The sequence below is a fragment of the Glycine soja genome, chromosome 7, assembly GCF_004193775.1.
Source record: "Glycine soja cultivar W05 chromosome 7, ASM419377v2, whole genome shotgun sequence".
NCBI lineage: Eukaryota > Viridiplantae > Streptophyta > Magnoliopsida > Fabales > Fabaceae > Glycine > Glycine soja.
Genome location: NC_041008.1, coordinates 45,890,492 through 45,912,352, shown reverse-complemented (window position 1 = coordinate 45,912,352; position 21,861 = coordinate 45,890,492). Strand labels below are relative to the sequence as shown.

At 34.0% G+C, this 21,861-nt stretch overlaps 4 protein-coding genes and 1 pseudogene across 5 annotated transcripts; all 5 read left to right on the top strand.

Moving 5' to 3' along the window:
• Positions 1-2,700: 2,700 nt before the first annotated feature.
• LOC114420190 (aspartic proteinase-like) lies at positions 2,701-8,105 on the top strand. Of its 2 annotated transcripts, none has more exons than XM_028386077.1 (14): positions 2,701-2,758; positions 3,545-3,922; positions 4,022-4,082; positions 4,597-4,691; positions 4,802-4,914; positions 5,151-5,319; positions 5,398-5,437; positions 5,560-5,624; positions 5,874-5,987; positions 6,102-6,166; positions 6,275-6,431; positions 6,510-6,629; positions 7,477-7,565; positions 7,691-8,105. In XM_028386077.1, exons 1-14 carry the CDS (start codon positions 2,750-2,752, stop codon positions 7,773-7,775), a joined length of 1,560 nt encoding a protein of 519 aa, XP_028241878.1. In that variant the 5' UTR covers positions 2,701-2,749; the 3' UTR covers positions 7,776-8,105. The 2 variants fall into 2 exon arrangements, with proteins under 2 accessions (XP_028241878.1, XP_028241879.1); XM_028386078.1 differs by lacking the exon at positions 2,701-2,758 and adding an exon at positions 2,944-3,038.
• A 2,001-nt stretch (positions 8,106-10,106) lies between these two features.
• On the top strand, positions 10,107-11,904 carry LOC114420189 (S-type anion channel SLAH4-like). Its single transcript, XM_028386076.1, has 2 exons — positions 10,107-11,061; positions 11,480-11,904. The coding sequence occupies exons 1-2, from the start codon at positions 10,183-10,185 to the stop codon at positions 11,726-11,728; spliced, it is 1,128 nt and encodes a 375-aa protein (XP_028241877.1). The 5' UTR covers positions 10,107-10,182; the 3' UTR covers positions 11,729-11,904.
• Positions 11,905-13,531: 1,627 nt separating this feature from the next.
• On the top strand, positions 13,532-15,236 carry LOC114420188 (probable F-box protein At4g22030). Its single transcript, XM_028386075.1, has one exon. It carries the CDS (start codon positions 13,811-13,813, stop codon positions 15,077-15,079), a length of 1,269 nt encoding a protein of 422 aa, XP_028241876.1. The 5' UTR covers positions 13,532-13,810; the 3' UTR covers positions 15,080-15,236.
• A 923-nt stretch (positions 15,237-16,159) lies between these two features.
• LOC114420187 (probable F-box protein At4g22030) lies at positions 16,160-17,665 on the top strand. The gene has a single exon (XM_028386074.1). It carries the CDS (start codon positions 16,249-16,251, stop codon positions 17,506-17,508), a length of 1,260 nt encoding a protein of 419 aa, XP_028241875.1. The 5' UTR covers positions 16,160-16,248; the 3' UTR covers positions 17,509-17,665.
• Positions 17,666-18,588: 923 nt separating this feature from the next.
• Positions 18,589-20,116, top strand: LOC114420186 (annotated as a pseudogene).
• Positions 20,117-21,861: the final 1,745 nt, after the last annotated feature.

The following is a 21,861-nucleotide window of genomic DNA, read 5'->3' as shown; positions in this document are numbered from 1 at the left end:
TAATCTAAAATTATTTGTTACCTTATTCATATAGATTAAAATCAATGTAATATAAAATTTTTAAAATATTCTAAAATATAGATTATTTGATCATCTTTTCGTTGTTTAATTTGATAAAATTTGACACAAAAAATCTTAATAACATGTAAATATAATTCAACGCTTGGACTAATAAAAATCACATCTTATATCAAGTTGTAAAAATAATATAATAATTATCAACCTAAAAATATATAAAAACAATATTTTATTTGCGTAAAAATATTAATTTTCTCAAAAATTATTTATAAGTGTGTATTTTAATTTGTTTGTAGTAAAAGACCAAAGTAAAACTAAACAAAATTATATTTTATTTTCTAGACATAGCTAATGTGTATTTTAACAATTGAAAAAAAATAATTTGGTTTTTAAATTTTCAAATGGATCATTCAACTGGAAATTTGTGTTTGATTTAAAAAAGAAAAAAAAAGAGTGGATGAAAATAGAAGAGAAATAATTTTAAAAAATGAGAAATATAATAAACATAAATTGATATTTTTTGTTGTTTGATTTAAGAAAAATACCATAAAAATAAAATAGAAATAATATTATAAAATTGTTTAACAGTGATAAAATTACAAAAATATCCCTTAAAATAATTAATGCCACATGAAAGAAAAGATTCAGAGTATAACAAATTTTTTATCCTTTGTTGACTGAAGACTGCTACGTGGAGCTCACCATACTCATCTTATTCCTCATTGAATGATATGTATCAAATCCCCATCTTAAATTTCCGTCTCCACTGAATTATTTATGTCGCACTTAACAAGCACATCATTATGCCTTTTAGGCTCACTAGAGATACTGTAGATTGTTTGACTGACAATAGAAGGTTTGTTTGATTTAGATGAGAAAAATAGAGTAGATGAAAATAAAAGTGAAATAATTTGATAAAAGAGAAATAGGGTAAAAATGAAATAATGTTATATTTTTTGTTTTAAAAAAAATAGGTGAACAATAGAGAAAAAATAATACTGTAAAATTATTATTTGTTGCTCTGGACACACCTAATTTAAACTCAATTCTTTGCTGTTGCAACAAACGAAGCTGGTGTATTTTCGTTTGCACGATAAATTTCAATCTCCCAAACCAAACAGAGCCTAAATGCCCACTCCAAACTTAGGGCTTGAGGGGTCGTATGTCTAGTTGATATGCCCAGTATAAGGGTTGGACATGGCTAACCAAGTAAGGGGATTTGTTATTCTCACTCCATCAATTGCTATTTTCATCCCTCATGTGTTGAAATTGTTTCCTATTTCTATAAATACTCTTTTGAATGAAATATGATTTGGTTATACAAACTATACGAGATAATGATATTTCTGTTTTGTACTTTTTGCACTCCTTAATATAATGGAAATTTGTTTCTGTTTTATACTTTTTGCACCCTTCATTAATATAAGGAAAATGTGTTTCTATTTCATACATTTTGCACCCCATAATTTAATATAACAAAAAAGTGTTTTTTTGTGATGTTTCTCAATGAGATACACAATGAAAATGCATTTCTATTATATACTTTTATCAAATGTTTAATGGAAATATGATTCCGTTGTATATTATTACACAATGAAATCACATTTTCATTGAACACAAGACACAAAAATGCACGTCTCACATGCTAAGAAGACAAAGAAATAAGGTAGTGGGAGAGAAAAAAGGTAAAGAAAGTGAAGTAGGAGATGTGAGTGTGAAGCAAATGGAGAAGGAGAAAGAGAATAAGATGGTATCAGGTGGGAGGAGAAAGGGAAAGAGAATAAGATGGCAGCAGGTGGGAAGAGAAGGAGGAGAGGTGGGTAGGGAAACTGCCAACAGGGGTAGTTTCGTCTTTTGACTGAATATGAAAAGTAGGAGGTGTGAGTTGAAATTTTGGGTGGTGATAATAGCAACCCCCAAGTAAGTGCTTTAGCGGACCACAGTCAAGATACAACCCTTTAAATATGTAATAGGCTTCAAACTGGGCTTAAATTGAAGAACCATACATTTCAGTGTCACCCTACAAAAAAGGTGAGAACTATTACAAAATTGTTGGAATATACAATCCACAAATAAAGCGTGATCTTTCTTGATCACATCGGGTCATGATGAGATTTATTAAAGTCTTAACCGACCTTAAGATTCTCGAAAGGAGAGAAGATTTTGGTTTTTCAAAAAATATAGGATGAAAAACGTAAGTTTTTATGTTTGGTATATATTTTTAAAAATAACATTTTTGAAAAAATATTTTTAATCAATTTTTCACAAAAGATTTCCCATGATGGGCGAGTATTTTATTTTTTTGAGTTTAATATTTTTTTACTGTGATAAAAATGTTATATTATATTTTTTATTGAATTATATAATATAATTAATAAAAATATGTATAATTTTTTTATTCTTAAAAAAATTATTTAAAAATTCTTAGTAATCAATCAAACAGATTTTATTTATTTTTAAGAATCATAATTTTTGTACATAAAAAAAAACTTCTTTTCTATCGAATATTCAAGTTCTATTATGATTGCTTTTTATTTAACATCAAATTTCTTGATGAAAGGAAAATTCAATTGAATCCCTTTAATTAAAGATTGGAATATACTTAAATTCCTTAACTAAAACATGATTTGTTAACATTGAAAATATTCAGCATAATAATAGGAAATGAAGGTGTAACTGTGTAAGTGAAGACAAGCATAAAAGAGAAGTGAAGTGGTGCAGATGCATATGCATGTGTCAGGTGCAAACCATTCTTTTTCTTCCTTCATTCATCTTACCCTGATTCGCGGATTACGTGTACCTATGTGACTTTACCCTTTTAGATCTACGGCCAAGATCATGTAGAAATGGACGGTAAGGATTGAAAGATTGCACCGCCTAGTTAGTTTTTTGGAGGAGTTATTAGGCGAAAAGAAAGGAATAAAGAGCAAGGAAGGTGTGACACTAGTGTCATACTGCACTGTTTATAAGTTTTACTTTTCTCTTTCTCTCTTCTCCATTCTCATTCATTCTTCACAGCCGTGAGTGTCTCATCTCGTCTGTTTCTCCTGTTTTTATGCGCAGATTGTCCCTGCAAATTGCACTTTATAATTATAATATAATAATCGCTTCTGATTTTCTGTTTATGTCACCCGAATTTAAATCACTTTCTCTTGCTTCCCTTCTTTCCGTGAAATCAAAATTTCTATTATCTAGGTCTCTTTCTATTAATTACTATTTTTTTTTTGTATTAATCCATATCGGTATGATCGATCACATGATTATTATTTTTGGTTCTTATACCATTCGGTGTTTTTTTTTTACACAACTCAATTTTCATTATTCTGTTTGCAGTGGTACGGTGGAATAGACTATAGAGATTAGAAGCACTGACACGAGATTTTGAAATGTCTCGGTTTATTTTTTTGTGACGTCCTCGTACTAATATATTTAGCATTTTCACTTGTTAACCTCACATCCCCTAATTTTGAGTAATTATTTTTGTGCTAGCAAATTGCAATTGAACTTTATTAATTTGGATGAATAGGAGAACATGGGGAACAGGATGAATGCGATCGCGTTGTGCTTGTTAGTGTCAAGCCTGTTACTTTCTTCGGTGTATTGTGCACCGAATGATGGGCTGCGTAGGATTGGGCTGAAGAAGATTAAATTGGACCCTAAAAACAGGCTTGCTGCTCGAATTGGGTCCAAGGATGTTGATTCTTTCCGGGCTTCCATTAGAAAGTTTCATCTCCAAAACAACTTTGGTGGCTCTGAGGAAACCGATATTGTCGCGTTGAAGAATTACTTGGATGCACAGTACTATGGTGAAATAGCTATTGGAACATCTCCTCAAAAGTTCACTGTCATTTTCGACACTGGCAGCTCTAATTTGTGGGTTCCATCATCTAAATGTACCTTCTCGGTGAGTTTTTATTTTTTAATTTTTTTATATACTAATCTGTTATTTATGACTTGTGAATATGTATCAATTTAATTCCTTATTTATTGCATTTTGGTTCAGGTTGCATGCTACTTCCATGCTAAGTATAAGTCTAGCAAATCAAGTACTTACAAGAAAAATGGTTTGTCTTCCTCCTCATTTCTAATAAGGCTTTAAAAAGTTAACTTCATTCTTTTAGTCCGTGATTGAGCTTGTACTGTTTGCAGAAGTTCCCTCGTTTTATAAATTAAGAAACTGAAGTTTTGAGGTTTAAGTAACTGGCTGATACTCTTTCATTTATCAGAGTAGATTGAAGTCGTGTCTTTCCCGTTTCTGTATAATATCAATAGGAACAAACATATATTCCTTTCCTAGTTACTGAAACGGGGTGGGGTGTGGTGTGAACAACATTTACTTCTATCATATGATGGAGCTGAAGTTTGAAATTTTACCATCCATCATATGGTTAACGGTAATAACCTGGTCGGAAGATTGTAGTTTATGACGTATTGTAATTTGCTTTGGCATATCTCTACTTGCGACTTGTGCTTGTTTATATGTTCTTCTATTTTTGCCCACTTGCTATTCTGGACCTGTAAAAGGGATGCTGATATGATGTCTTTCTCTGTGATAATATTTTTCTCCCTGTTATATAGGGACTGCTGCTGCAATTCAATATGGTACCGGAGCAATTTCTGGTTTCTTTAGCTACGACAGTGTCAGAGTTGGTGATATATTTGTAAAGAACCAGGTAATGCTGAACTGCTAATCATCAATGTTTATTTCAATAGAGGGTGTGAGAGGGCTTCTTTCATAATATGTTGATTAGTAATTGGTATAGTGCCTTTTGATACCCATCAGGAATTTATTGAAGCAACTAGGGAGCCTGGTGTTACATTTTTGGCAGCCAAGTTTGATGGTATACTGGGACTTGGATTTCAAGAGATATCAGTTGGAAATGCTGTTCCAGTGTGGTATTTGTTACAATTTAAATTTTGATTCCTCGTTTTGTTAGAAGTTTATTGTATTTATTGAATCAGCCTGTTGCAAATGCAAGGTAAGTCCTGCTTATTGCTTTCTCCAGACCCTAGTGGGTCCTACTGGGTCCAACTCTTCCTATAGTGAGAGTCTTATAGAACCAGGCTGCCCTTGTTATTGTTCTTAAAAGTTTATTGAATCCCCATGTGCTTATTGATCTTACCTGTCGCAGGTACAACATGGTTGACCAAGGTCTTATTAAGGAACCAGTATTTTCATTTTGGTTCAACCGCAAACCGGAGGAAGAGGAAGGGGGTGAGATTGTTTTTGGTGGTGTTGATCCTGCTCACTATAAGGGAAAGCACACTTATGTGCCTGTGACCAGAAAAGGATATTGGCAGGTTATAATTATTTTAATACTTGATGATGTTTTCTTTGTTTACTTCTTTCTTCTTGTTAATTTTCATTTTTGTTTTCAGTTTGATATGGGAGATGTACTTATTGGCGGTAAACCCACTGGTATGTAGAGAATGTGTTAGCAGAAATGCCAATTTGTTCTTCCTATGATGCATCATTGGCATTTTTTGTAAATGGGTCAGAATTTTTATTTATTTGGACTGACTGATGTAATTGTCTATCAGGATATTGTGCTGATGGCTGTTCAGCCATTGCAGACTCAGGGACTTCTTTGTTGGCAGGTCCAACGGTATGAATAAATGCTTATAGATATAGACTGATTAATATTTATATAGTATTCAATTAACATGGTTATATTATATGCAGACTTTTCCCGTGAGATATTGTCTCTGTCAGTTCATGATCAATTTCAACAATTATGGGGTCTTTAGACATTGATAATTCTCATTGCATTGTTTATATTGCATATGAAAAAGGTCTAACAAATGCTTCTGACTAGTTTGTTTCTATGATCGCATATTGGGTTTTGTTCTTGTAGACTGTAATAACTATGATAAACCATGCAATTGGAGCATCTGGAGTTATGAGCCAAGAATGCAAGACTGTTGTTGCAGAGTATGGACAAACAATATTGGATTTGCTTTTGTCTGAAGTGAGTACCATTTGTAATTTGTTCTCCCCGCATATTTTGGTTTATTAGATTCTTGCCTATGATCATGAGTGGGTATGTTTGAAAGATCTGATTTTTTCACTTGACACCTTTTAGACACAGCCGAAGAAGATCTGTTCCCGAATTGGATTGTGTGCTTTTGATGGGACTCGTGGTGTTGAGTGAGTCCCAAAGATATTTTAGTTCCTTGAATCTTTGGTCGTTTATTTAAATAGTTTAATATATTTTGTAAAATTTTCATTTTATTATTTGTTCCTTCCTCCCTTCAGTGTGGGGATCAAGAGTGTTGTGGATGAGAATGAAAGAAAATCATCGGGTGGTCATCATGGTGCTGCTTGTCCTGCGTGTGAGATGGCTGTTGTTTGGATGCAGAACCAGCTGAGCCGAAATCAGACACAAGATCAGATACTAAGTTACATCAACCAGGTGAGTCAGTTGTCTTCATTTTTCTATTCAAGCATCCTGCTGCATCTCTTGATTTATTGCCTCATGATGACATTGCAGCTTTGCGATAAAATGCCTAGCCCGATGGGAGAATCAGCTGTTGACTGTGGGAATATCTCTTCATTACCTGTAGTGTCCTTTACTATTGGTGGAAGAACTTTTGAGCTTAGCCCAGAGGAGGTATGATTAGTTGCTTTTCCAACGGCTGATCACTAACCAAATTTAATTTAATTTAATGAAAAAAGATAAATTCATGAAGAGCAGTGGGAGTTATAGTAGGGGAGGACCAGGCAACATTTTATAGAAAAATAAAAACAAGAACAAAATTGAAATTAAAGCTAGTTACATCGAGAGCTTTAAGGTGTCTCTGCAATTGCATAGCTTTACCTAGGGAAACATGTCCTATAGGTGCCTTATTTTCCATACATTAATGTTAGCCTGATTTAATGGTTTACTAGTTAAGTGGTTTAATCAGATTGACATTTGGTTAAAATGTGATTACGTGAGTCTTCTTCTATTATGTGCAACTGATATTGTTTTTGATATCTCCCAAAATATGGGTACTTAAGTACAAAGAAATGAGTAAACTAAAACATACATGTGACATCAATCTGGTCCTCTAAAGAATTGAGATCAAATTTAGTCCTTTAATAATAAAAGTTGACATTAATTTAATCCCTAATTTCGAAGCTTCATTGATGGAATTCCAATGATCTTTAAATAGAAGGATGACTTTCATGTTGTCAAATTATATGATTGAGGGATTAAATTGATGTCAACATTTTTGTCCTCTATATAATTTAACCTTGAATTTGTTGCTCTATAAAGTTGTTTCTGACCTTCGATCATCAGGGGAAAGACTTGGAAAAAGAAAAAAGGTTAACAGGAATATAACATACACATAAAGATTGGACGTCAGTTTTTACTAAACTTGTAAAATTTTATATGGTAGCAATGGGGATTTGCATGATTTTTATGCACGAACGTTCTCTGTTGTCCTCATTCAGCTTCTATTTGGTTTATTCAGTACATACTCAAGGTGGGTGAAGGTCCTGTGGCTCAGTGTATTAGTGGCTTTACTGCTATAGATATTCCACCTCCACGTGGCCCTCTCTGGTACTTAAATTTCTTCAACTAGCCCCATGATATTTACCTCACTTTTTTTTTTCATCCTCTGTTGTCTTTGGATTGTGACTCATCTGATATTTGATTCTCACTCAATGGCATCTCCATTAATGTAGGATCCTTGGTGATGTCTTCATGGGGCGTTATCACACAGTATTTGATTTTGGCAAACAAAGAGTGGGATTTGCTGATGCTGCATAGAGTGTACGCGTGTCTCAGAATATGGCGATCCATGCTATTGGTTTATATACTCTTGCAGTCGAAATGGACCTAAAAAGTTCTGGCTTGTACAGCTTTATATTATTAATGTTAATACTTTGGGTGTTCCATAATAGCTTAACAGATGTATCTGTGGCTGCGACATAGCTCATAATTGGCTCCGAAGACTCTTGTGCATGTTTAGTTGAAAGGGTATAGCTATGGTTCTCACAATTCCTTCTTAGTTCCATATGTTCGTCTTCTTTTGCAAGATGCGCGTATGGGGTTATTCATGCAATGACATTCCAAATTGATAGTTTGTTCTTTTAAAAATAACAAATCCGGGGTCATCTAAGATTAGAATAAAACAAAAAAAATATAGATAAAATAGAAATCGGAGTGAGCTTTCAAATTTCAAATTACTGATATAATAGGAGTGTGCAATCAACAGATGTAAATAATTAACTTGTTTATGTATATTTACTATTATCAATTAAATAGTTCTTGGTTCATTATATTAAGATGAATAATGATTAATGAGTATGTGTAGGAGTTACTCTTGAATGAGAGCCTTTTTTAGAGTTATTTTTACTCATTGGGTCGCCTCTATCTTATCTTAATCTTGTATAATTTAATTTGATTTAACAACTAGCCTAAATTTTTTATCACAATAATCTCAAATAAATTTTATTTGATCTATTTTTTAAAATTATTTATCTCTTGTAATCTACCTTTAAATCTTTATGTTTAAATTGAATTTCAACTTCTTTTAAAAAAATATTAAAAATTAAAAATAATTTGTTAAGTGTAAAATAATTTATCATAAATTCAAAATTTATTTATATGCATAAAGAATATTTATTTATTACAAATTTTAATTGTTACATAAATTATATGTTTTATCTATTATCAATTCTATATGATTATAAAAATAAATATTTATCCTACGTTATACTGAGTTAAAATGATTAAGCGTCCTCTTGGGGGCATGAAAGGATAATATGTTCATTTGGATGGCAAGTGCAACTAGTAGAAGTGGAATCCACGATCAAAGTTAGGTAAAGTAGGAAAAGATTATATAATTTTTTAGCCACTGCATGTTGAAAGGGAAAAAAGATTAAAAGAAAGACAATAGAGGCAATTAGCTGAATATCATTGCTTTTCCTTTAATTAAAACGCTCATATTTAAGTCTTCTTTCCCACTAATTGTTGGTTTTACCAATTTATCCCTCGCTAGTTGACAATAGTTGGTGTCCAACTGTCCATCTTGTTACCCAATATTGAATAATCTGTATAAACTATGAATGTCCGCTTGAACAGATTACGTCAGAAACCACATTAAAACACTAAATTGAGAAATTTCTTATCTGCTTCATAGAATCATAGTTCACACTCTTCGCCACTAATTGAATATTTATGTTGTAATAACGCCATACTTTATACTAGTACAGTTGACAAGCAACTCGTAATTAGTCCCATTTTTGCTACGCTGTTCCACGGTAGCCACAAACAATTAATGTTTTCAGATTTAATGACTTATAATCACTTCTAAACCCAGGCATGCATGGAGGATTATTGTATAACTAGAACCCCGCCCTCTTGTGCGTGTTTCGAATACAACACTTGGAGAATTGAACATGAAAGGACAATTGATTAATATCCGACATAAAGCAATAACTTATAATTATAATGAAAAGAGGTTATACAAAAATAAAACGCTATTATACAGAAATGAAGGGACAACTTGACATACTTAACCCAAGCGGTAACGTGAGTTTTATGTGTGTAAATATTGTACGTACAGATGACTGAATGAAATGTTAAGCATAATAAATACTAATTGTTATGCTATTTGGTTAGGATAAGAAACTTTTGCATTTATATTTGTAAATATATACGTATAGTATTTCCTCTCAATCTACTTCAGTTATTCAAATATTTAAATTCCAACTCTGCAATGCATATCTTTCAATTTACTCTCCCCTTTCGTTTATTTTCCTCCAACCTATAAATATTATGTTATTGTTGGTATTTATGTTAAAAAGGTGAATTAAAAGAAAAGTTTTACTAAATTAATAGCCAAGGTAATGTATTTTCACGTCTTCCGTAAGAAGCCATTGTAAAAATAAGACTCTTTTAAAGTAAGTAAATAATAAACATTTATCATTGGTTGAATATTAATTTAGAGTATATCATAACCAACGACCCACTAAAATTTAATGTATATTATAACCTTCCTCACTTTAGTTTTTTTTCTTTTCTTTTCCCCATGTATCCTACCGAAAGCCACTCCAAATTTGGGAAACCTTATACTTTGCACTATATAAATCCCCGGAACTGGAGCCAAAAAATGAGTGAGACAATATCACACATAATATAATTCCAAAATCACTCCTATTGCTATAGCAATATGATGGGTGACACTGAGATCAAACCATCAGTTGAAGTAGTCATATGTGCTTCCATGAACAATAACAATAGCGCAAACAACCACACCCTCCCAACCGACATCACCAAGTCATCACAATCACACTTACCAATCTTGACCAAGCTCCATGCTGGTTACTTTTTCATATGCCTTTCCTTTGGTGCACAAGCTTTGCTCTGGAAGAGTTTGAGTAAACACAACAAGGACTCACAAACTCTCTGGCATGGATTCAATTTGATGCCTTCCATTGCGTTTCTACTACTTTGGTGTGTGGCACTGCTCACTGCCACTACTTTGTCTTTACTTTACGTGCTCAAGTGCATCTTTCACTTGGACATGGTGAAGGAGGAGTTCTCACATCATGTTGGAGTGAACTGCATGTATGCTCCTTGGATTTCTTGGCTTCTCATGCTTCAATCAGCACCCATCATCGTTCATTCAACTTCTTGCTACGGAGTTCTTTGCTTGGCCTTTTCGTTTGTAATATTGCTGCTTGACATAAAACTATATGGACAATGGTTCACAACTAAAAAGAGGTTTCTGTCAGTTGTGGCAAACCCTACTAGCCTGGTGTCGGTTATAGGGAACTTGGTGTCTGCTCAAGTTGTTGCAGAAATTGGTTGGAAAGAGAGTGCACTTTTAATGTTCTCACTCGGATTGGTATATTATCTAATTATATTTGTAACGCTGTATCAACGTCTGACAAGTGGCAATCAGTTTCCCACTGTGCTAAGGCCAACTTACTTGTTGTTTTTTGCTGCACCAAGCATGGCAAGTCTAGCCTGGAAATCCATCACAGGTGCTTTTGTCACCCCATCAAAGATGCTCCTCTTTCTGTCTTTATTCCTTTTTATGTCTCAGGTACCTTTTCTTTCTGATTCTAATTACTACTTCATAGTGTGTTTAATTTCTATTTTTGAAAATCACTTTTAGTTTTTTTTTTTAACACTAAATTCTTCATGTCTTACCACATATAATATCACGTCAGATGATTCAGACTTGCTGAGTTAGGACCACAGAACAAAAGACGAGAATGAGAGAAATATTTCTAAGTTGTTTCTATTTTTTATTTTATTTTTAAAGCACGGTTCTAGAAAACTATTAATTATGAAATTATATGAAATGATAAGAAAAAACTGCTTTTATATAAAATAAAAAAGTGAAAAGGAAATCAATATGTAAGATCATTAATTATATATTAACTTCTCGGTTGTTTTGTTTGTTTGTTTAATCAGTTTCAATTTAACGACGAGACAATTAACTTTGTTGTTGAATACAGGCTTGCAGGCCAGCCATGTTCAAGAAATCCATGAAGAGGTTAAACGTTACATGGTGGGCGTATTCATTCCCTTTAACCTTCCTTGGACTAGCTTGTGCTGAATATGCTCAAGAGGTGAAAAGTGGCATGGCCTCTTGGTTAATGCTGGTTATATGTATGGTCTCCGTGCTGGTTTTTATTGCTTTGATGATCATCACTGTACTCAAAATTGAGAGACTGTTCCATAAAAATGCTCCCATTATGACTTGAAAATAAAATGTCTTTAAACTCAAAATTGTGCGGCTGAAAATAAAATGATCCATTATAGCTGGCCGGCACTTCTCTCTTGTGCTCTTTAATTAATTAGTAAGAAGATTAACTGAGATAGCACAAGGGTAAAAATGGAAATGGAATTTATCCCGCTGTCTCCCAACATGTTATTTTTCTCTCTCTCTCTCTCTCTCTCTTCCGTTTCTATGGTATGAATTTCGTATATTACTTTATCTCTTTTCTTTTAATTTACTAGGCATATAGACCCAATAATTAAACATCTTCTATCCTATAAGAATATAAGCATATTTGGTAATCTAATTAATCTTCACCCACATGTGGCAATTAGCCTCCTAATTAGGTTGATATTTCATTGGGCCTCCAATCTGTTTTTTTCACCGACCTTGTAGCATTGTCACACACACACACTCACACTCTTATTACAAAGAAATCTAGAACAGCCATGTGTTTTTCTTCATTTTTTTCTTTCCTTTGTAATTTCTTTTGAATTTGCACATGTTCTGGCGCAAAATAGATTAAAATGACCTAAATGGCTAAATCCAACCTTTTGTTGTTAGATCTAGTTGCAATATGGGCCTCTAACAATAGTTTCATTGAAAGGGAGAAATGTGATGGATAGAGATCAAAACAGAGGGAATGGTGAAAAAGCAAATAGAAAAAAAATATATAAAGCTAGAGAAGAGATTAGAATGGCAACTAAAAAAGGAGAAGAGAAAGATGTGGAAAAGAGACAATGGATGGAAGAGGTGGTGAGGTGTTGTTGGTGAGAAGGAAAAAAGGCAATTGATGGTATTATATCCGTCATTTGTGTTTTTTCTTGTTGAGAAGAAATGCTACTACATTTGCAATTGTTTTCTCTTTTATGAACTTACTTATCTTTCTTACCATCCCATCTTTCAATGTCACATCATATATGGTTAACGAATATGACTTGAAAAACTTGTCATTTAGTGACAAAAAGTTGGCAGCCAATTGTATAACAACCACATATATATTGTTAAATCATTAATACCAATAACCCAAATTTCATTGGCGCGGAAAGCTAAACATTAGCAATTAACGGTATTATATCGTCATTTGTATTTTTTCTTGTACTAAAAAATATGTTACTACATTAGAAATTATTATAACTTTGAATTTGTTCAAATATACTCTAATGGACGCAACTTATTAAAGTATTCTTTTGAAAAACAGTTAAAGTTTACTACAAAGTGCCACTCGTACTTGTTTTCTAAAAAAGGAATATTTTAGCAGCTTACAACTTATTAAATTTTTAAAAATATTTTCTAAAAAAAATTGTGATAATATTGGCAAATTACATTTACCTCACAAAATAGTGAATCACCATTTCACTAAAAAAGACATTTACAATTAATGAGAACCACCCCTCCCTAGAAAACTTGAAAAGAATACATATAAATATTGGTATGTCGAGAATTATAAATTATAAATTAAGACCAAAACTATACACATAGATACTAAAAATTAAAAGTTAATTAATAATCATATTATCACCTAAAAATACTATGTATTTTTCTTTTAATTTTGACCGTTTAAATACGATCTAATGTGTTATTATTTTGTAATTCTCATCTTTTAACATGCCTCTTTATATATATTTATTGTTGAAAATGATATATATGATTGAAGATCAAATAATTGACCTACTACTGTCCTGTTGAATTAAGTATAGCATAGGTTTCTGGCCATATGATATGGCAATATATACCACATAACGTTGATGGCTTTACTGCGTCTCACATTGAAAGGGTTGAAAATTTGAAACTTACATAGTCCGAGAATGAGAGCTGGAAAGGGTCCGGCAATAGGGCAAGGCCAAGTCTAATCATCAACCTTTTCGTCATAGAATAGTCAATATTTTCCTTCCGTGACCTCTTCCTTTCCGTTTCTCTCTTTCTATATATATATATATATACTCCCACCCTACCCTTAATTCTCATTCTCATCTCCAATCTTTCAAATCCCTTCCAACCCCCAATCTGATCTCCTCACCACAAAACATATATACACAAAGAGTATAGAAAACCTCCAATTAATCCCATGGCTTCTTTACAAACCACATCTATATTCTCCTCTTCATCCTTTTCTTCTTCTCTAAGAAAAGTCAACGCTTCTATCCATGTCCCTAACCCTCCACGAGTGACTTATTCGGTTCCAAAAGCACCAACAAGAAAGTTGCAGGTTGAGGAATTAATTAATGGATCAGTAGATTCAACCCCATTAGAGAAGAATGCCTTCACCACACACATATATGAAGGTTTATTCAGCCCTAGCAAGAAGTCTAATATGGCCACTGTTCAACTCTATTCGATTCTGGAGGCAGTAGCTGACAGAATTGAAATGCACAAAAACATTTGCGAACAAAGAAACAACTGGAACACCCTTCTTCTAAATTCCATCAACATGATCACTCTCACTGCCACGGCCATGGCCGGTGTTGCTGCAGCCACCAGTGGTGACACTACACCGCTTTTGGCCCTTAAACTATCATCCGCTCTCTTGTTTTCTGCGGCCACTGGAATGTCACTTATCACGAACCAAATTCAGCCCTCACAACTCACTGAGGAGCAACGCAATGCTACAAGGTTGTTTAAACAGCTTCATACCCAAATCCAAAACATAATCGCTCTTGGAAATCCAACCGAAGAAGATGTGAAGGGTTCGATGGAGAAGGTGTTGGCACTTGATAGAGCTTACCCTCTGCCCTTGTTGGGAGCCATGCTTGATAAGTTTCCCGAAAAATATGAACCTGCTGTCTGGTGGCCTTCATCTCAGTTCCAAAGAAGAAGTAGAACACAAGAGAGTAATAATGGATGGAGTGAAGATCTAGAAATGGAAATGAGGGAAGTGATTGAGGTGGTAAAGAAGAAAGACATAGAGGACTATGAGAGGCTTGGGAACATAGCGTTGAAGGTAAACAGGAGTTTGGCGATTGCAGGGCCTCTATTGAGTGGCATAGCAGCGGTGGGGACTTCATTTGTGGGTAATGGATCGTGGGCGGCGTTAGTGCCTCTCATGGCTGGTTCATTAGCTTCAGTTGTTAATGCTTTTGAGCATGGTGGCCAAATAGGCATGGTCTTTGAAATGTACAGAAACTGTGGGGGATTCTTCACGCTTTTGGAACAGACTATTCAAGCTACACTTGAAGAGAAAAACTTGGACAAAAGAGAAAATGGTGAAGTATTTGAAATGAAGGTAGCAATGAAGTTGGGAAGAAGTGTTTCGGAGCTGAGACGACTTGCCTCAAAATCTGCTTCCTGTTGTATGAAAGGAATCACAGTAGATGAATTCGCCAGCAAGCTTTTCTAATCAAGACAACATTTCATAAGGGATGATGCAATATTCTTTTATTCTTTATTAATTGTATAGTCTTCTGACATTTATAACTTTATACCAAAGACAGAATGTATATATATGTATGTACCTTCAGCCCATTGACTCAATGATCGATATTTACTTCTCACAATTTTTCTTGTCTTAAGAAGATTTTTATTTATTGCACAATGCAAATTTTTATTTTAATTTGAAAGATTGCCTTTGATCTTGATGGAAGATTATATGTTTTTATGCATGTGTGTGTAAGGAATTCAGTTCCAAATATAAAGCGCATATGCATGCCATGAAGTATAAAAATAAAATAAAAAATATCATTCTTAATTGCACATATCTTGTAAAAGGATAGCTAAATGGGTACTCACATATAACTTAAATTGGTTTTTTTCTCTACCCGTTTCTTAATTGGACGGAAACAAATAGGACTGGCAATGAACTAATCAATTCAAACACAATTTGATATTTGATTTGATAATTAATTTGTTAAACTTAGTTTATGAATTAAATATATATTTTTTCTTCTAAACTTGGTGTAAGTAACACCACCACCCATCATTACGATATTTTTTTTCGTGAGTGCATGTATATATATTTGATTAAACAAATTAGCTCAAATGCTACTTCCAGATATTTAATTGAGTTACTCAGTCAGTTTTTTTTTTTCTTTCAAAAAGAAGAAGATAAAAGCTTTGATCAAGACAAAATTATTGACTTATATAAATCAAAATAATGAAATAATTGGAGAAACAGTATCCGCCCTCATGTTGAATTAAGTATAACCCATATTGATGGCTTTGGTGGCTTTACTTCGTCGCACATTGAAAGTCTGAGACTGAGAGCCAACAAGGCCAAGATGTTGAAATTTCGAACTTAACAAATTCTGAGAGCTGGAAAGGGTCCCCCAAGTAACAAAGGCCAAGTCTAATCTTAAACTTTTTATAAATATTTTTCGTTGTAGAATAGTCAACATTTTCCATCCCTGACTTCTTCCTTTTCCCCCTCTCTATATAAACAAACGCTCACCATACCCTTAATTCTCATTCTCATTCTCATATCCATTCTTTCCAATCCCTTCCAGCCCCCAATTTGATCTCCTCACCACAAAACACACAAAGAGTAGAGAGACCCTTCAGTTCGTTAATCTCATGGCTTCTTTACAAACCACGGCTACACTCTCCTATTCTTCTTCTCTAAGAAAAGTCAAAGACGCTATCCATGTCCCTAAACCTGCACGAGTGACTTATTCGGTTCCAAAAGTAACAAGAAGAAAGTTGCAGGTTGAGGAATTAATTAATGGATCAGTAGACTCAACCCCATTAGAGAAGAATGCCATCACCACACACATATATGAAGGTTTATTCAGCCCTAGCAAGAAGTCTAATATGGCCACTGTTCAACTCTATTCGATTCTGGAGGCAGTAGCTGACAGAATTGAAATGCACAAAAACATTTGCGAACAAAGAAACAACTGGAACACCCTTCTTCTAAACTCCATCAACATGATCACTCTCACTGCCACGGCCATGGCCGGTGTTGCTGCAGCCACCAGTGGTGACACTACACCGCTTTTGGCCCTTAAACTATCATCCGCTCTCTTGTTTTCTGCGGCCACTGGAATGTCACTTATCACGAACCAAATTCAGCCCTCACAACTCACTGAGGAGCAACGCAATGCTACAAGGTTGTTTAAACAGCTTCATACCCAAATCCAAAACATAATCGCTCTTGGAAATCCAACCGAAGAAGATGTGAAGGGTTCGATGGAGAAGGTGTTGGCACTTGATAGAGCTTACCCTCTGCCCTTGTTGGGAGCCATGCTTGATAAGTTTCCCGAAAAATATGAACCTGCTGTCTGGTGGCCTTCATCTCAGTTCCAAAGAAGAAGTAGAACACAAGAGAGTAATAATGGATGGAGTGAAGATCTAGAAATGGAAATGAGGGAAGTGATTGAGGTGGTAAAGAAGAAAGACATAGAGGACTATGAGAGGCTTGGGAACATAGCGTTGAAGGTAAACAGGAGTTTGGCGATTGCAGGGCCTCTATTGAGTGGCATAGCAGCGGTGGGGACTTCATTTGTGGGTAATGGATCGTGGGCGGCGTTAGTGCCTCTCATGGCTGGTTCATTAGCTTCAGTTGTTAATGCTTTTGAGCATGGTGGCCAAATAGGCATGGTCTTTGAAATGTACAGAAACTGTGGGGGATTCTTCACGCTTTTGGAACAGACTATTCAAGCTACACTTGAAGAGAAAAACTTGGACAAAAGAGAAAATGGTGAAGTATTTGAAATGAAGGTAGCAATGAAGTTGGGAAGAAGTGTTTCGGAGCTGAGACGACTTGCCTCAAAATCTGCTTCCTGTTGTATGAAAGGAATCACAGTAGATGAATTCGCCAGCAAGCTTTTCTAATCAAGACAACATTTCATAAGGGATGATGCAATATTCTTTTATTCTTTATTAATTGTATAGTCTTCTGACATTTATAACTTTATACCAAAGACAGAATGTATATATATGTATGTACCTTCAGCCCATTGACTCAATGATCGATATTTACTTCTCACAATTTTTCTTGTCTTAAGAAGATTTTTATTTATTGCACAATGCAAATTTTTATTTTAATTTGAAAGATTGCCTTTGATCTTGATGGAAGATTATATGTTTTTATGCATGTGTGTGTAAGGAATTCAGTTCCAAATATAAAGCGCATATGCATGCCATGAAGTATAAAAATAAAATAAAAAATATCATTCTTAATTGCACATATCTTGTAAAAGGATAGCTAAATGGGTACTCACATATAACTTAAATTGGTTTTTTTCTCTACCCGTTTCTTAATTGGACGGAAACAAATAGGACTGGCAATGAACTAATCAATTCAAACACAATTTGATATTTGATTTGATAATTAATTTGTTAAACTTAGTTTATGAATTAAATATATATTTTTTCTTCTAAACTTGGTGTAAGTAACACCACCACCCATCATTACGATATTTTTTTTCGTGAGTGCATGTATATATATTTGATTAAACAAATTAGCTCAAATGCTACTTCCAGATATTTAATTGAGTTACTCAGTCAGTTTTTTTTTTTCTTTCAAAAAGAAGAAGATAAAAGCTTTGATCAAGACAAAATTATTGACTTATATAAATCAAAATAATGAAATAATTGGAGAAACAGTATCCGCCCTCATGTTGAATTAAGTATAACCCATATTGATGGCTTTGGTGGCTTTACTTCGTCGCACATTGAAAGTCTGAGACTGAGAGCCAACAAGGCCAAGATGTTGAAATTTCGAACTTAACAAATTCTGAGAGCTGGAAAGGGTCCCCCAAGTAACAAAGGCCAAGTCTAATCTTAAACTTTTTATAAATATTTTTCGTTGTAGAATAGTCAACATTTTCCATCCCTGACTTCTTCCTTTTCCCCCTCTCTATATAAACAAACGCTCACCATACCCTTAATTCTCATTCTCATTCTCATATCCATTCTTTCCAATCCCTTCCAGCCCCCAATTTGATCTCCTCACCACAAAACACACAAAGAGTAGAGAGACCCTTCAGTTCGTTAATCTCATGGCTTCTTTACAAACCACGGCTACACTCTCCTATTCTTCTTCTCTAAGAAAAGTCAAAGACGCTATCCATGTCCCTAAACCTGCACGAGTGACTTATTCGGTTCCAAAAGTAACAAGAAGAAAGTTGCAGGTTGAGGAATTAATTAATGGATCAGTAGACTCAACCCCATTAGAGAAGAATGCCATCACCACACACATATATGAAGGTTTATTCAGCCCTAGCAAGAAGTCTAATATGGCCACTGTTCAACTCTATTCGATTCTGGAGGCAGTAGCTGACAGAATTGAAATGCACAAAAACATTTGCGAACAAAGAAACAACTGGAACACCCTTCTTCTAAACTCCATCAACATGATCACTCTCACTGCCACGGCCATGGCCGGTGTTGCTGCAGCCACCAGTGGTGACACTACACCGCTTTTGGCCCTTAAACTATCATCCGCTCTCTTGTTTTCTGCGGCCACTGGAATGTCACTTATCACGAACCAAATTCAGCCCTCACAACTCACTGAGGAGCAACGCAATGCTACAAGGTTGTTTAAACAGCTTCATACCCAAATCCAAAACATAATCGCTCTTGGAAATCCAACCGAAGAAGATGTGAAGGGTTCGATGGAGAAGGTGTTGGCACTTGATAGAGCTTACCCTCTGCCCTTGTTGGGAGCCATGCTTGATAAGTTTCCCGAAAAATATGAACCTGCTGTCTGGTGGCCTTCATCTCAGTTCCAAAGAAGAAGTAGAACACAAGAGAGTAATAATGGATGGAGTGAAGATCTAGAAATGGAAATGAGGGAAGTGATTGAGGTGGTAAAGAAGAAAGACATAGAGGACTATGAGAGGCTTGGGAACATAGCGTTGAAGGTAAACAGGAGTTTGGCGATTGCAGGGCCTCTATTGAGTGGCATAGCAGCGGTGGGGACTTCATTTGTGGGTAATGGATCGTGGGCGGCGTTAGTGCCTCTCATGGCTGGTTCATTAGCTTCAGTTGTTAATGCTTTTGAGCATGGTGGCCAAATAGGCATGGTCTTTGAAATGTACAGAAACTGTGGGGGATTCTTCACGCTTTTGGAACAGACTATTCAAGCTACACTTGAAGAGAAAAACTTGGACAAAAGAGAAAATGGTGAAGTATTTGAAATGAAGGTAGCAATGAAGTTGGGAAGAAGCGTTTCGGAGCTGAGACGACTTGCCTCAAAATCTGCTTCCTGTCGTATGAAAGGAATCACAGTAGATGAATTCGCCAGCAAACTTTTTTAATTTGGATAAAATTTCATCAGGGAAGATCGATGCAATATTCTTTTATTCTTTTTTTTTTTGTCACGTATTCTTTATTAATTGTACGGTTCTCCGACATAGCTTTATGACACCAGAGAGGAATTGTATATATATTTGTATGTACTTTCATGCAATTGACTCAATGATAGATTGATATTTACTTCTCACAATTTTTCTTGTCTTAATTAACACCGAGATTTTTATTTGTTTTGTTGCGTATTTTTATTTAAATTTGAAAGATTGCCTTTTATATATATGTAGATGGAGATTATATTTCTATGCATGTGTAGTTGCGAATGATAGAGCTCATATATATGCATGCCACGACGAATAACAAAAAAAAAAAAAGCCTCACCAGGTAATACCTAATATTGCAGACCTTGGTGGTTGGAATTGCAAGAACAAGTTCGGCAAGAGTTGAGAATTAATCCGGGCATTAATGCATTAATTAATTTTATCCACTAGGTTTGCATTCCCTCACCAATATTTATTATTCATTTTCAGTCACTTGGTTTCCACTTTGCGTTCCAGTCACTTGGGTCATAAAAGAAGTGAAAAGCAATGAAAGATGAGAAAGATAAGTGTTTTTTTTTTTTACGAGTATGTAAGATAAGTATTTATTATGTATTATTGATTTAAAATACATAAAATAAAAAATATCTCCATTTTTAATTACTTTCTTATACAATTAAGAAAGCTAGACTTCTTAACAATAATAAAAACTCACTGGTCATGTATATATATATTTTGACTCATGGGAGTACTAGTTATCAAGAATTAAATGACTCTCAAAAATCAATCTTTCATTTTTAATTACTTCCCTTTCTCTTGCATGCCATGTCTCTTTCATTTTTTAGAAATGTACTAAAACATTTTTTAAGAAATATTTTTACTTCTTTTATAAAATTCTTTTTCTTAATAGCATTATTCGAACAAACGAGTCCTTAAATCTCACTCTAACACCTAAAAAAACATTGTGATCTCAAAATGAAATTAATTATCAAATATTTTACGGCAACAACATGACAAGGAATAATTACTTTCTTTTTTTGAAAGACAATGAATAATTAATGAATTATAATGTTTTGTTTCATATATTTATATATTTATGGAAATTATATAGATTCTCATTATTTCTTGTCACCGATATTTATTCATTCTGGACTTATTTTTTACGCAGTGTGCCTCTAAAATCAAACGCAGCCTCGCGTTCTTCGTTCTTGAATATCAAAATGGTGACAAGTCGACACAAAAGATATTTTGTCTAACGAAAGTCCAATTTCAAAATTAGCTGAGTGGAGCATTTTAGATAATTCAGTTGGCCACAGACACTTCATAAAAAACTATACATAACATATACAGTGGAAAAATATATACTATCATACATTTTTAATATTTCTCATGTTTCTTTTAAATGTCAAATAATACATTAATTAAAAGTAGAAAGATAAAATAAAAATCCTTAACAATTAATATAAAAATATGACAGGAAATTAATGAGAATTATATAAAGTATAATTAGAAAGTGCTCCTCGGATTAAAAAGGAAGAGTATAGTAGTAAGTAACAAGAAAATTATAACAGTACTAGCTTTTGTGTGTGATATATAATTAGAAAGTGCTCCTCGGATTAATTTTTCGAGAAAAAAAAAAAGAATGAATTGGAAATTGGGAGAGAGAAAATATCAATCTATTTCGTTTACAAGTTCCCAGTGTTGATGTTGCCTGTCCACCTACCACCACAATTCCAAAAGATCTATTTTTTGTTTGAAAAAATTAATGACCCCGAATAGTCATGGTCATTGTATTGAAAATTGAATTAGTAAAAGCTAGTGGCTGAAATAAAAAGGAAGAGTATAGTAGTAAGTAACAAGAAAATTATAACAGTACTAGCTTTTGTGTGTGATA